Source organism: Canis aureus, chromosome X, assembly GCF_053574225.1.
Source record: "Canis aureus isolate CA01 chromosome X, VMU_Caureus_v.1.0, whole genome shotgun sequence".
Taxonomy (NCBI): Eukaryota; Metazoa; Chordata; class Mammalia; order Carnivora; family Canidae; genus Canis; species Canis aureus.
Window position 1 is genome coordinate 68,607,545 of NC_135649.1, and position 15,703 is coordinate 68,623,247.

The 15,703-nt window shown below is 39.6% G+C and overlaps 1 protein-coding gene across 7 annotated transcripts in view; it reads right to left on the reverse strand.

Annotated features, from left to right (window-relative positions):
- TAF1 (TATA-box binding protein associated factor 1) overlaps positions 1-15,703 on the reverse strand; it is a 69,529-nt gene that overhangs the window by 45,025 nt on the left and 8,801 nt on the right. For all 7 annotated transcript variants that reach the window (XM_077888112.1, XM_077888116.1, XM_077888113.1 and 4 more), the window contains exons 8-22: positions 15,455-15,662; positions 13,918-14,094; positions 13,138-13,265; positions 12,935-13,042; positions 12,640-12,813; positions 12,028-12,201; positions 11,694-11,798; positions 9,344-9,544; positions 9,030-9,171; positions 8,531-8,661; positions 7,752-7,832; positions 2,501-2,650; positions 2,200-2,319; positions 1,734-1,909; positions 780-958 (exon numbers count right to left, since the gene is read on the reverse strand). In XM_077888112.1, the coding sequence (XP_077744238.1) occupies positions 780-958; positions 1,734-1,909; positions 2,200-2,319; positions 2,501-2,650; positions 7,752-7,832; positions 8,531-8,661; positions 9,030-9,171; positions 9,344-9,544; positions 11,694-11,798; positions 12,028-12,201; positions 12,640-12,813; positions 12,935-13,042; positions 13,138-13,265; positions 13,918-14,094; positions 15,455-15,662 (2,254 nt within the window). The remainder of the gene's footprint in view (positions 1-779; positions 959-1,733; positions 1,910-2,199; positions 2,320-2,500; positions 2,651-7,751; positions 7,833-8,530; positions 8,662-9,029; positions 9,172-9,343; positions 9,545-11,693; positions 11,799-12,027; positions 12,202-12,639; positions 12,814-12,934; positions 13,043-13,137; positions 13,266-13,917; positions 14,095-15,454; positions 15,663-15,703) is intronic.

The following is a 15,703-nucleotide window of genomic DNA, read 5'->3' on the forward strand; positions in this document are numbered from 1 at the left end:
CTAGGAGTGAGAACAGTTTTAAGCCTCCATCTTCAGCCTCTATCCTCTCTCTCATAGTATCTATATCCAGATTTTCATTTGTCTGCCTGACATCTACACTGGAAGTATCATGGGGACCTCTAACTCCACACATTACATCTTCCCTTCTCACATCTGCTTCTTCCTCTGAAATTTACTACTTTAATCAATGGTACCACCATCTTTCTGGCAAGCCCAGAGTGAAATCTTAAGGCCACCTTGATTTTTCACCTCTTTTCATTTCCAATATCCATATCCCAAACCAGTTCAGGCCCTTATCAATCCCCACTCTCAACTTCCACAATTTTTCGTTGGTGATTTTTAACTCCTTTTAGGATCTAGGACTCCTCTGAAAATCTTCTGAAAGTCGGGGATCTTCTCAGAAAAGGCACATTTGCACAGAATTTTACATATGATTTCAGAGGGTTCAAGAGCCTCCAAATTCACCCACATCTGTTTTTAATAACTCTTACCCTCTAGGATAAATGATCAGAAAGCTCACTTGATATACAGCACTGATAGCCCTGGCTTGGACAAGCCTGATATGGACAAAGGCAACAGTGGATTGCCAGCATCTCTTCAATCTGTGCCTCCTGACAAACCTACAGTTTGGTTTGCAGTAACCTCTCTACCTCATCTACAGGCTTTTCTCCACTCATCCCCTACTTCTTCCTTCTCCAGCTCTGGTTCAGTTATTAGTCTGCAATTATTTATACTTTTTTGATCCTTTTCTTTCTTGCCTGTGAAGTCACTACCCTCACCCAGTAGCATCCGCTGCAGTTCCTTCCGCTCCTGCTCCTCTCGTTCACGTGACAGCTGAGAGCTGGTTTTCTTATTCTGCAACATGTTCTCAATGTTCTTTCCCATTTCTTCAAAGTCACTGTCTTCGGCTGAGCTGCTGTCTGTGTCAGTTGATAATATTTCAGTTGATGACAAAACCCTAAAAAGAGAAAAAACAATGTTAAAAATTAAGATGAGGGGAAACATGAAAGAATGTAAAGAGCTGAAGAAATACGGCTTTAGGCAACAGTAGGAAATTGGGAAATCACCCTTAAAAAGGAATACCCCAAATCCACTAAGACATGAGGGCCTTAACGGAAAAGCTTTACAAAGTTTTCCTAGACATCTCTCAACAAGGCAAGTTTAAAACATGAAATAGCACAGCAACTCTTTCAAAATTCCTAGAGAGGGCAGCCCAGGTGGCTCAGCAGGTTAGCGGCGCCTGCAGCCCAGGGTGTGATCCTGGAGACCCGGGATCGGGTCCCGCATTGGGCTCCTTGCATGGAGCCTGCTTCTCCCTCTGCCTGTGTCTCTGCCTCTCTCTCTCTGTGTATCTCTAATGAATAAATAAATAAAATGTTTAAAAAAAAACAAAATTCCTAGAGAAAAAGAATTTTAGAGAAAGCCTGAGAAATACATCAGCACATCGATTATTTTTAACAGAGCATTACCAGCCTCTCACAAGTAAGCCTTCAGAAAAAACATTCACTGTCCCCTATCACCACTCACAAAAGTTGCCATGGAACCTAGAGTATCTCTTGCCAATGCATAACCTTTGCCAAGATGCTCTGAAAGGAATAGGTATTCTTGCAGTATTATGAACAGACACCACCCTGAAATCTCAGATACCTAACCACCTCCTCTTTATTATAATATAGTGTCTGGGACCCCTCCCCTTTCCAGCTTGGATTTGCTGCAGCACTAAAACAACACACTTGTTCTGTAGATCAAAGATGCGCTGACATTCCTCTTTGTAACGCTCTTGATGCTCAGCCACAGAAAACCTTGATCCACGGGCAAATTTACTCATGGGCCCCTCTCCAGAGCGGGCTTGCTCTGTTGACATTGTGCGTACCACATCAATCACTTCCCAGCGGGACAGCTTTTTAATCTATGAGAGAGACAGACACAAATATATATACCTAAATCATCAGAGATTTCAATAAATAAATAAACCAAGGCATGCACTTAGAGAGCCAGACCAAAAAATATATATATATCACCCAACGCAGGTTAAACAGAAAGCTTGGAGAAAGCTAACTCCTGAAAAAGTGCCCAAGATCCAGTATACTACAACCGATACCACAAAATTATTCAGATAGTTCCTTGCATCTGCCTCCTTGGTTTTCTCTCTATATACACAGCCCCTAGGAGACTCAAGTCGTCCTCTTCCACACTCACCTCTTCCTCAGGCACACCAAATTTACGTAGGAGCTGCTTGGCATTTTTCAGTGAGAGGCGACGGAGATCTGCATCTGTTCCTGTCACTGTCTTCTTCACTGGCTGAGGCTCCTTATCATCCTACCTCAAACATGAAACAAAACAGGCAAGAACTCCAATAAGCTGAACTCCTTATGGTAGGCACCTAAACCATTCTGTCAACCTAAGTGTTTTCCAGATCCTCCAGCCCATTCACCTCCACTCCTAATCTCCCTTTCTTCTTCCCTTGATTTTTAGCTTCTAGGATATCAGATAGTCTCACCTTCTGCTGTGTTGGTTTGTTTGGAATCTTGACATAGGAGAATCCTTCACCACACCCTGTGGGATCTGCCACCCCAGTCACCTCCAAGAGACACTTGCCCTTCATGGCAGCAATGAAAGCCCTTGTGGTATTCCAAGGAGCAGTGCGAACCTGAGGTATAGAGAAAAATTCTAATGGCTGTGGGAAACATTTGCTCTATGTGTAGCCAATTCTTAGATGGTGGGAATAATTACAATCATGTAGATTTTATGCTTTCTTAAATTATCCACAAAGAATAGTTGCATAAAGCTGCCCAGTATTCAGCTTACTCTTCCTCCCCCCGTGGTACTTATGATATTAAATAGAAATCAAGATCTCAGCCAGTGTAAGGAAGAATATGTGGAAGAGCAGTACCCTTTAGCCCCATATCACTTGGGATATATTGAGAGTTCTCAGAGACAGTGTTGCCCCACCCTCATGATGCTCAAAGAGGATGATGATGCATTTGACTGCCCAATTGCTCAAAAGGCTTTTTTAGAATAGCCAATATATTCTATAATTAAATAATAAGCATGTTTTGCAAAGTAGCAGCTTTAACCCCAGGTCCATTTCTACCTCTGCCACTGGTTTGGTCAAAAATGTCTGTCCTCTCCTGGGGAGAAGTCCTCTCCTGGGACCCTGAATAGTATTTTACTGACCCCTCAAAATAATCAGGCAATTTTTTAAAAAAAGATTTTATTTATTCACGAGAGACACAGAGAAATACACAGGCAGAGGAGGAAGCAAGCTCTCTGCAGGGAGCCTGACACAGTACTCAATCCCAGGACCCTGGGATCATGACCTGAGCCAAAGGCAGATTCTCAACCACTGAGCCACCCAGGTGCCCCAATCAGGGAATTAAGAGGAATGTGCTTGTCCACACAGACCAGTTAAGAGTATACACAATTAGCTAAAAAATGGCCAATTCTCTATTCAAGATTCAATCTCAAAGGTTATTTGACAAAATCTTTACTTTCTGAAATTCTTAGACATCCACTCATTTTCTACTCCAACTCAAAAGAACACAACGATGCTTCTTCACTCATTCAGTTTGACCTCATTTACAATCATTCAATGATTTTAACAAATATTTATTGAACACCTAACACACATGCCAGGCACTACTTTCTCATGGACCTCACATTTGTGAGGAAGAGACAAATAACCAACCAAATTTAATCTACACGATCAGTGCATTGACAGCAAAGTAAAATGTGTTACATATACATAAAGAAAAGGGATGCCTGGGTGGCTCAGTGGTTAAGCCTCTGCTTTCAGCTCAGGGCATGATCCTAGAGACCCGGGATCAAGTCCCACGTCGGGCTCCCTGCATGGAGCTTGCTTCTCCCTCTGCCTGTGTCTCTACTCTGTGTGTGCGTGTGTGTGTGTGTGTGTGTTTGTGTCTCTCATGAGTAAATAAATAAAATCTTTTAAAAAAGTGTTACATGTACATAAAGAAGAGAAAAATGATAATCCAATATGAATGAATGGTGGGAGTGAGGGCAGGAATCAGGGTAAGCTTCCAATGAAATATAAATTATAGATGAAGATAGGATGGTAGAAGAGTGGCAAGAAAATATTCTAGGCAGAGGGAAAAGCCATTGTAAAATCCCAGGAGGCAACAGAAAGAAATTTGGGAACTGAATGAACTTTATTATGTTTGGAGCTTAGAGTACAAGATGGGCAGGGACAGATGAGAGGTGGTTAGAGTTATATGTAAGACCCAAATCAAAAAAAAAAAAAGACCCAAATCATGTAGCACCTTGTAAATCATGTGAGGAGCTTCTAAGAGAAGTGAGGATCCAAAGAAGTCTTTGTGAAAGAAAGTCAGATGATCACATTTTTGTTTTAAATTCTTATTTTAAAAGGTCATTCAATTTTCTAAAAAATGGTGCTGGAATAATTGGACATTCATATGCAAGAAAAAGAACCTTAATCTATACCTTGCACTCTACACAAAAATTAACTCAAAATGATCTAAACATAAGATCTAGAACAACAAACCTTTTAGAAGAAAGCATAAAAGAAAACCTTCGCATCCTTGAGTTAGATAATTTCTTAGACATATCAAAACCCCAAGTAACAGAGAAAACTGACAATTTGGATTTCTGTTCTTCGAAAAAAACACTGTTAAAACAATTAAAAGACAAGCCACAGGCTGGGAGAAAATCTTCATAAATCACATACCTGATAAAGAGTCAGACCTAGAATACGTAGTCACACCTAGAATACATAGAGAACTCTCAAAACTCAGTAAAAAGAAAATAAGCAACCAACTAAAAATAAAAGTGGGCTAAAGAGATAAACAGACACTTGATCAAAGATGATGTCTGGATGATATATAAGCACATGAAAAAATGCTAAACACCCTTAGCCTTTAGGGAAATGCAAATTAAAACTGCAGTGAAAGACCATTTCATATCTGACAGGAGAGCCATAATAGTAATAATAAAAAAAGAAAAATAACAAGTGTTGACAAGGATGTGGAAAAACTGGAACCTTATACAATGCTAATAAGAATGTAAAAATAATGCAGTCATGGTGGAAAACAGTCTGGTAGTTCCTTCAAAGATGAAACAGGGGCCCCTTGGTGGTTCAGTCAGTTAAACATCTGCCTTTGGTTCAGGTCACAATCTCAGAGTCCTGAGATCGAGCCCCATGTCAGGCTCCCTGCTTAGCAGGGAGTCTGCTTCTCTCCCTCTCTGCCTCCCTGCTCAGGCTTTCTTTAATAAATAAAACATTTTTTAAAAACTGAAACAATTACTATATAACCCAATAATTCTACTTTTAGGTATTTAACCAAGAAAAAAGGAAAAATGTCTAAATATTTATACATGAATATTGATAGCAACTTTATTCATAATAGCCAAAAACTGGGAATGGCCAAAATGTCCTTTAGTAGGCGGTCAGCTAAACTGATATACATGCACATTATGGAGTGCTATATGGCAATACAAAAAACAAACGATCAATAATAACCTGGATAAATCTCAACATAATAGTAGTGAAAGAAGGAATATGTACTTCCAACAAATGAAAATAGAATAACCACATGCAAAATAATGAAGCTGGACCTTTACCTTATGCCATATACAAAAATTAACTCACAATGGATCAAAGACCTAAGTGTAAAAATTAAAAATATAAAACTCTCAGATGAAAAACATAGAGGAAAAACTTCATGACACTGGATTTGGCAATGATTTCTTGGATATGGAACCAAATGCACAAGCAACTGAGGTAAAATTAGATACACTGGACTGTATCTCAATAAAAAAAACTCTGCATCAAAGGACACAATAGAATGAAAACGCAACCTTGGGAGAAAATATTTGCACAGCATGTATCTGATGAGAGATTATTAACATAAAAGATTTATCTCATCTTCACTAATATAAAGAATTCCTACAACTCAACAACAGGAACCAAACTGATTCAAATCTGGGCAAAGGACTTGAATAGATCATTCTCAGAAGATACACAAATGTTCAATAAGTACATGAAAAGATGGCTCAACATCACTAATCATTAGGGAAATGCAAATCAACATCATAATAAGATACCACCTCACAACCATTAGGATGGCTACTATCAAAAAATAATAAATAACAAGTGTTGGCAAGAGTGTGGAGAAATTGAAATTCTTATATACCACTGATAGGAATGTAAAATGCTGCAGCTGCTTTAAAAAAAAAAAAAAAAAAAAAAAAAAAAGGGCAGCCCGGGTGGCTCAGCAGTTTAGCACCGCCTTCGGTCCAGGGTGTGGTCCTGGGGACCCGGGATCAGGTCCTGCATCGGGCTCCCTGCATGGAGCCTGCTTCTCCCTCTGCCTGTGTCTCTGCCTCTCTCTCTCATGAATAAAAAACAAACAAAAAAAAACCCAAAAAACTAAAAAACTCAAAATAGAACTACCAGGTGATCCAGTAATCCACTTTTGGATATATATGCAAAAGAACAGAAAGAATTTTGAAGAGATATTTGCACACCCACCTTCACAGAAGCACTAGTCACAATAGCCAAGAAGTAGGAGCAACCCAAATGTCCATCAATGGATGAATGGATAAGCAAAATGTGGAATATACACACAGTAGAATATTATTCAGCTTTTAAAAGGAAGGAAATTCTGATATATGCTACAACATGGATGAACTTTGAGGATATCATGCTGGATAAAATAAACTAGTCACATAAAAACAATACTGTAGGATTCCACTTAGGGAAAGTACCTAGAGTAGTAAAATTTAGAGACAGAAAGTAGAATTGTGGCTGTAGAGGCTGGGAGAGGAAGGAATGGAGACTTGTCGTTTAATGGGTAATAGAGTTCCAGCTTTGCAAGATGAAAAGAGTGCTGGAGATTGGTTATATAGCAGTGTGAACGTACCTAATGTTACTGAATTGTACACTTAAAAGTTAAGATAGCAAATTTTGTTATGTATATTTTATCACAGTTATAAAAAAGCACACGCTGTATGAGTCCATTTATCTAAAACGCTAGAAAATGTGAACTAATCTATAGTGACAAACATCAGTGGTTGTCAGGGCATAAGGAAGGTGGAGAGAAGGGAGGAGACAGAAGAAAGGAATTCCAAAGGAGTACAAAGAAACATTTGTGGGTGACAGATACATTCACTATCCTGTTAAGATGATTCACAGGTATAAACATACATCACAACATCAAATAGCACACTTTAAATGTGCTGCTTATAGTATCAATCTTACCTCAATAAAGCTGTTTTTTTAAAGGATAAATGGGGAAAAAATAAATTAACAAAAAAGACTAAGTGGGATGTACACTAATGAAAATTAACGTAAAGCCAGGGCACCTTAGTGGCTCAGTCAGTTGAGCATCCATCCAACTCTTGATTTCAGCTCAGGTCATGATCTCAGGGTTGTGGGATCGAGCCCCACATTAGGCTCCACACTCAGAATGGAGTCTACTTGAGATTCTGTCACTCTGCTCACCCCCCACCCAGCCCCTGTGTACATGGCTCTCTCTCTCAAATAAATATATTAACTAGCTTAAAAAAATTACAGTAGGGATGCCTGGGTGGCTCAGCGGTTGAGCGTCTGCCTTTGACTCAGGGCGTGATCCTGGGATCCCGGGATTGAGTCCCCCCGAAGGCTTCCTGCATGGACCCTGCTTCTCCCTCTGCCTATGTCTCTGCCTTTCTCAATCTGTGTCTCTCATGAATAAATAAATAAAATCTTTTTAAAAATTAGAGTAAAGCCTTACTTCATCATCAATCTTCATCTGGAAATCTTCCTCATTTTCTTCTTCTGGAGCAAAAAAGGACTTCTCACCATAGCCAGCATCCTGGAAGAGCACAAATCTAAGCATAAACCAATCAACACACTGGAAAACACAATGTACAAGTTTCAATAAATACCAAGAACAAAATATCAAAGTATATTTTTGCATAGAGAATGGATTCTGTAAAGTCTTCACTATATCTGTCCCCATTCTACATCCTTGGACTATCAGAAGATATATTATGTTTCAGGGAACTTGCCAGCTGATGTGTGGATAGTTAAGGCCCATTAGGAAAGCTAAGTAGAGACACTTGTCACTGCAGACTCATGAACTCAGGTGTATAGCTGTGTTCTCTCACCCTGGCTAGACCTTTCCTGTTTGGGCCTGAGAAGGATACTGTGCTTCTCTAAAGCACATGTCCAGCACCATCATCTCTGCCCATTTGGAAGGCTCTGGAAAACAACTGAGAAGTATTTTCCCTGTTTACATACCTGTCTTGTAAAGAACAAAGATTAAAGTCACCACCCAAGTGGACGAAACAATATGCCCTGAGTCCCACATTAAGCCTTCCCACTACTATTTAGTTCCACTATAATTTTCCTCAGAACCAATATACACAGAGTACCTCATGGCCTGAATTTTTGAGTAACTGGTTAATAATCTAGTAACCATCGTTTCTAAGCCAGTGAGGATAGTCTTCATCCTCATCTCTCTGACACGAATCCACGAGCAAAGGCAAGGCCTAAGAGGAAGGTGTTCACCTTTAGTCGCTGCTCTGCAGCTATCATGCTGTAATAAGCACAGCACTGCTCTGGAGACACCATAGCTCTGATCTCCTCTTCAGTTGGTAAACGAAAATCTGACTTCAGCACCCACCAGTTTGAGTCCATCCCTAGAAAAAGTAGAGAGAATGAGACCATTTTGAAACCCAAAGGCCCTTCCCCTGACAGCAACAAGGATAACAAACCAAGACTGAACCAAGCAATCTCCCAGAAGGTTTAACCAGTTAGCCTGCCTACCAAAGAAAACCTCTGCTGCTACGTTTCCTATACCTTGTGACATCCAACATACAATAAACTTCCTGGAAGGAGAAAATCAAAAAGCAATCAGAGCCTCCATAATTAAAGATTTACTATTTCCTTCTTTTGATGACTCTCAATTTCTAATTCTGTGAGCTGTATGCTGATCCTTTCATTGAAAGCCAGAGTTCCTTTCTTGGACAGAGAAAGAGAAAACAAATATTTAGTCACAACTCATGACCTGTGCGTTTGAAGTCAGCGCAGAGCTTTAGCCTCTTGCGGATGCTACTTTCTGAGTGAGAAGGAAAGGCTTTTTTTATATCTTCCATTCGGATCCGCCTTGGCCGATCTTTACTCTTCCAGAAGAGGCGGTAAATAAAAACCTGCCAAACAAATCCAATGTTTTTCATCTGGCAAAGTAAAGGATAAAAGTCCTTGCCAGGACTCCTTCCCCTGCTAAGCCCCTATGCATTTTGATCTTTCCTGATGTGCCCCCCAAATCCACATACCCTGTTATATGCATCCTGACCCACCTCCCTATTCTGTCATTCTTACCTGGAGAAAGTCTCGAATATGTGTATTAGCTCTTTTGGAGTTGGGCCCAGGAACTTCAAACAAGGGGCATTGCTGGCCGACCACAAAAATATCCACTAACTCCCGAATGTAGTAACCTTGTCTTGTCCGAATAATAAGGAAGTCAGTTTCTGGCATCTTATGAAGATAAATTGGGGCACGAAAGAGATTGTTCTCAAATGCCTAACAAAAGTAAAAATACAAAAATTATATACAGAGAAGCCCTAGGAAATTTAGTCAACTGAGAAAGGAAAATGAAGCTTATTTGCTCTGCATCCCCATAATGCCATCTAAAATCTATCCAGTAATATAAACAAATTAAAATATGGAATGTCAAACAGGATTAGAAAGTAATTTTTTAAAAAAGGTAATTTTTTACCCACTGGCTATCTTTAAGAGTCAGTAGTAGGGAAATCACAGGATTTGGATTCAGATGATAATGACTCTGCTACTCACTGAATGTCAGATAAGTTATTTAATATCTCTGAAATTAAAATTGTCCTCATCTATATCTATATCTATATCTATATCTAGGTATTTAAAAATCTCTATACCTTGCAGAATTGCTATGCTTATATATGAAAATCACTTTATAAACTAACAAGTATATATTATTACCCTAGACCCCAGCATAGCTCCTGTCATAATATAAGTAAGATCAAAACATGTTTTTTTTAAGATTTTATTTATTTATTTATTCATGAAAGACACAGAGAGAGAGAGAGAGGCAGAGACACAGGCAGAGGGAGAAGCAGGCTCCATGCAGGGAGCCCAATGTGGGACTCGATTCCGGGACTCCAGGATCACACCCTGGGGCAAAGGCAGGTGCTAAACCGTTGAGCCACCCAGGGATCCCCCAAAACATTTGTTAAATAAAACAACAAAAACAAAAATTAGTGGAGTAGAAACTGTGCTAGAAAAAAAAACAGACTAAACACACAGGACAGAAACATCTGAGCTTGTTTAAGCAGCAGCCAGATGGGGACCAATCAAACCTGTGACTTGAAGGAAAGACTTCTCAGAAAATCAGAAAGGAGGACAGAAGAGAGACAAATCTTCAACATATGGATATGAATAGAAAATTCTAAGTGTGGGGAAAAAAAAGAAAATTCTAAGTGTGAAATGGAGAGAAAAACAAAATTACAGAAGATAAAAAAGAGGATCTTTAAGAGGCTATAAAAGTAACCACAAGGGACGCCTGGGTGGCTCTGTGGTTGGGCGCTTGCCTTTGGCTCAGGTCACGATCTCGAGATTTGGGATCGAGTCCCACATCGGGCTCCCTGCAAGGAGCCTGCTTCTCCCTCTGCCTGTGTCTCTGCCTCTCTCTCTCAGTCTGTGTCTCTCATGAATAAATAAATAAATATTTTTTAAAAAGTAGCCACAAAAGAAGGGAGGGATTGGTAGAAAATCTCCACAGAAGGTTATAGGGAGAGAAGTGCCAGGAACAGGGAGAGAAATGCCAGCAGTCTAAAGATGCTTTGGGAGAATAAGCAACAGTATTAATAGAATACACTAGCTATGAGAGAAGGAAAAGTGGTTAAGCCTACCAAGAGAAATGAAATGGAGGACAAAAAAAAAAAACAAAACAAAACAAGGGAGGAGAGTGCTAGAGATGTCCTCATATCATTTGCACATATCTATACTTGCCTTTAACACGTAAAAGCTAGACTACCAGAGGGCCTCTCTACGCCCATCAGAACAGAAAGGGGAGGGGGCACACTTCACTATGGCTAGGGACTGTAAATGGCACACTTCAGGCGTGCTTTAGTACTCAAAATGACCATGACTAATACAATCAAAACCTGCCAATCCTGCAGATACAAATTAAATATTAAGTCACTACAGTAAATGATTAATCCCAGGTTGACTTTCAAATGCCACCCAGATGTTTCTGACTTCGTACCAGTGTGTGTTTTCAAAAAACTATTTTTTAAAAGATTTTATTTTTTCATGAGAGACACAGAGAGAGAGAGAGGCAGAGACACAGGCAGAGGGAGAAGCAGGCTCCATGCAGGAAGCCCGATGTGGGACTCGACCCCAGGACTCTGGGATCACGCCCTGAGTCAAAGGCAAATGCTCAATCGCTGAGCCACCTACGTGTCCCTTAAAAAACGATTTCAAAGTTAGTTTACAAATAACATTATTAGGAGCAAGTTTTAATAAGAAGATCCAAAGAATGTTGGGGATTATAATCATTTGAGGATTATGCTGATCTTCCCCACAGTTGACTAAGGTACTACTCAATCAACTAGAATTGGTTCTTTCTGGGCTGACTAGCTCCTCACCTGTCAAGTTCCTTAGGAAAGAGTTAAAACAGGAAAGAATCCCTCACCTGCAGTAATTGACCAGGATGAAGAGAGCCTAGGAAAGGAGATGTATGACAGTAAACAGTTTCTCCATATTTACAATCTGGGGCCCCAGGATCTTTTCCAGGTTTCTAGATCAAACACAGAAGACCCACAATTACTATCACAGAATATAATCAATAAGCCTACACAAAATATTCCTTGAACTTTTACTAGTATTACTAAATACAAAGAAAATACTATTTCTTTTTCCCAAGAAATTTACGGTATAAAAAAAGACAAAATATATGTTTGCAGATTATTGCTGGATATCTAATTACAATTGTATTAATAACGAAGGTTTTCTGAGCAGAGACTCACCCGCTTATAATAGTTTTTTATCTTGGTTGCCATGCCAACCTGCATCATTAATGGTCCATTTTCCTCACTGTATTCTGCAAGAATAAGATCTCCATCTTTGCCTGTGAGGTCCTGAGGTGTGCGCATAAAAAACATCTCTCCACCACCAGAAGCTTGTCTCTCTTGTTCTCTCATCTGCTCAGAACAAAGAGAATACAGTCCAGCTCCTGATGGGACAATAACTTCAAACTGAGACAATGACACCAAAAATGATTTTGCCTTCCTTTTTAACTTCATGCAAAAAGTTTCAAAAAGAAAGTTGAAACTATGAACACTTAACTATCTCACCACCTAGATATAACTTTCTATTTTACCTTGTTTTATCTAAAACTATCTCTATAGATATTACTGAATCATTTTTGAAAGCTGCAGTCATCAGGACACTTCACTCTTAAGTATTTTCACATGCATCTCCTAAGAACAAGGACATTCTCCTAAATAACATCAATAACATTCTACCACATCTGAGAAAAAAGCAATTCCCTAAAATCACCTAATATCCAGTCCATTTCCCCAGTTTGTACTCTAATGTCTTTTATAGCTGTTTTTTTCCTAACCAGAATTCAATCATACCTTAGCCTTCTTTTTGATGTGCTTCAGCAAGGGCTGGACTGAGTGGGGACCTGGCTGAGAGAGTGCCCCGAAGGAATATTTCTTCAGGGGTGGACGATGGAACTGCCGAAGTTTGATGGGCCCCATATGGGTAGGAAAGAAGGGCTGTCGTAATTCCACTGCAGGAATTGAGTGCTAAAGCAGGAAATAAGAATTCAAATTAAATACGAACTCCAGCCTAGGCAAGATTTATCCATATCCTCTATCAAAACAAGGAAGTGGGTCCCATCCATCCCAGAAAAAATGTTACTTTTACCTGGATAATATTTCCTCCAAAGGTGCCTCGAAGACCCTGTTGCTTGGGGTAGTAATATTCATCATTGGAGAGATTCCATGGATCTTTCACTTCTGGCTGAGACATGTTCTAATGACAGGACATCAAATAAATCTTAGACTACCCTTCTCCATCACCTTTCTCTGTTCTTCTAAATGCCCTAAGTCCCTTTTCTCTTCACAGACCTGCTGTGGTTCCTCCTTGATGACCCCTGTTTTCCCTAAGAGAATTCGGCTCTTCTTCAGAGATGATTCTTTCTTATTTTCCTTGGAGGGGGAGTTAGAAGTGGCCTCTTCCTTTTCATCAGGAATTTCTAAGGATGAAACAAAAGTCACTCTGGAGATGCTATCCCTGAAGATTCACTTTTCCTACAGATATCTTTGTGCTTCCTAACCAGATGTCTCATCCCATCCTAGACAACTTCTAGTAGGTGATTCCCTCTAGCCCAAACTACACTCCTGGAATCTCAAAGGTACTACTTTTCAATATTCCTACTTTATGAGTTTTCCCTAAGCAAAACAGAAATACTAGAAACTAAGAGCCACAACTTTGCTCTCTCAAACTGCTACCTAAAAGTCCTAGTCTCTTTATTTTTTTAAAGATTTTATTTATTTATTCACGAGAGACACAGGCAGAAGGGGAAGTAGGCTCCATACATGGAGCCCGACATGGGACTTGATCCCAGGTCTCCAGGATCACACTCTGGGCTGAAGGCAGCGCTAAACCTCTCAGCCACCAGGGCTGGCCTAATTTATTTGTTAAAGTAGACTCCACACCCAATGTGAGGCTTGAACTCACAACCCTGAGATCAAGAGCCACATACTCCACAGAATTGGCCAGCCAGCCACCTCCAAGAAGCTTCTAGTCTTGACCTTCCCAACCTTTCTGATTTCTCCCTGTCCCTTGACATTAGCAGCAAGCTTTCAATTATGGAGAAGGAACACTGGTCCCTGCCAATACCATACCCAAAATAAGGTTCTCATCATTGGGATCAAGTGTCAAAACAGGAGGCTCCAACAGCCTGGGCATGGCCTGAGCATCCCAAATGATATTGTCCTCCCAGCGTCCATATACCAGCTCCTCGTTGTCAATGGGAAAGATGGAGTACCAAGGTTTGTCATCATCCAGGGTGGCTGCAAAACCTACTCAGAAGAGGAGGAAACACTCAATAACCGACAAAGTATCTATGCCCCTTTCAATAATGATCCCAGCAAAGGGAAAAGGAGCAAATGTTAGTACAGTTACTCATGGGGCTACTGAAAAGGAACCTAGGACACCCAGTGTATTTCTCGCTTTATTTTTCTTTGTATTATTTCTCACTTAAAAAAAAAGTTGCAAATGTTCTTGCAATATTTTTTGTGACTCAAAATTAAAAAAAAAAGACTAAATTTAAACAGCCAGTGTGTTCAATAAAGGACTGGCTAAAGAAATTACAGTAATAAATGATATGGTAAAATATACTAACAATAAATGGTAGTAAAATATATTTAAAACAGAGTAACTATTGGTAAATTATGAAAACATCCATATAATACTATGCAATAAACAAAGTGTTTAGATAGAATGAAAGGAGGAAAAAACTATTTCTTAGAATTAAAAATTAAAACAATTTTGTTTCCCTCTGAATTATAAAAGTAATCCAGGTTAACTGAAGGAAGACACAAAAAAATATAAAGGAAACTGTCTGTGATCTCACAAACTAGAAATAACCACTGTGAATCCCATAGCACATTTCCTTTCAGTCAGCTTTCTGTGATTATAACATAGTGTGCTTTTTTCCCCACTCACACAAACAGGGCATCGTATAAGCCATTTTATGTTGTTTTTTTTTTTACTCGAGTTTCCCATGTTATTAAGTATTTTTATGAAGAACTCGGAATGACACAGAATAGTATTTATGTCAAGCGAAAAGCACAACATACAAAACTATGTCTACAGAAATGAGCTCAACTACACATACACACAGAAAACAGAAAATCAAAAACCAAGTGTACCACAAAGTTAATAGATAGTCGATCATCTCTGGATAGCTGGATTATCAGTGATTTTTTTTTTTTTTTTGGTGTTATCAGTGATTTTTGACACTGTATTCTGTTTTCAAAGTTTTCTACATTAGGCATGACATACCTTTTTTGGGCGTATGGAGAGAAAAAGCAAATTCCAGCATGATAAAAAACAAAGGGGTTGGCTTTGAAAACCAAAGTAGACTAGGAGATCAAGCCTTATTCTAGTCCAAAAAAGACCTTTAACTTCAAAGTGGTTTTCACATTTTTCTTTTTTTAAAATTTAATTAATTTATTTTTTGGTTTTCACATATTTTTGAGACATCAGAGTCCATCCTAGCTTAGTAATCATGTAAAAAAACTTATTAAAGACTAGAATCAGGGCTCAGGTCTGAAACATTTCACTGTCCCTCAGCAGCAGCATAGGGCACACCTAACCCCACTTAGGATAACTGAGGCAAAGGGCAGTGTGCTAGACACAGCTGGCATGGAAGCACACCTTGCTGAACATTGTAGGCCATGGCATTCCTAGTCATGCTGGAAGGAAGCCAGCCTGCCAGGCTTGCACGCTGAGGCTTTGTTCCTTTGTGCTTGACATCCTCCCCATCCCAGATGATATCATCCTCCCAGTGCAGCTGTGTCACCATCAGGAAGTTTTCATCAGCCAGTAGGTCAGAGCCATTGTTTTCCTCAAATTTCCTCAAGTCCTACAGAAACAGGAAAAGAACAACAAATCCCTGAGTGGTCA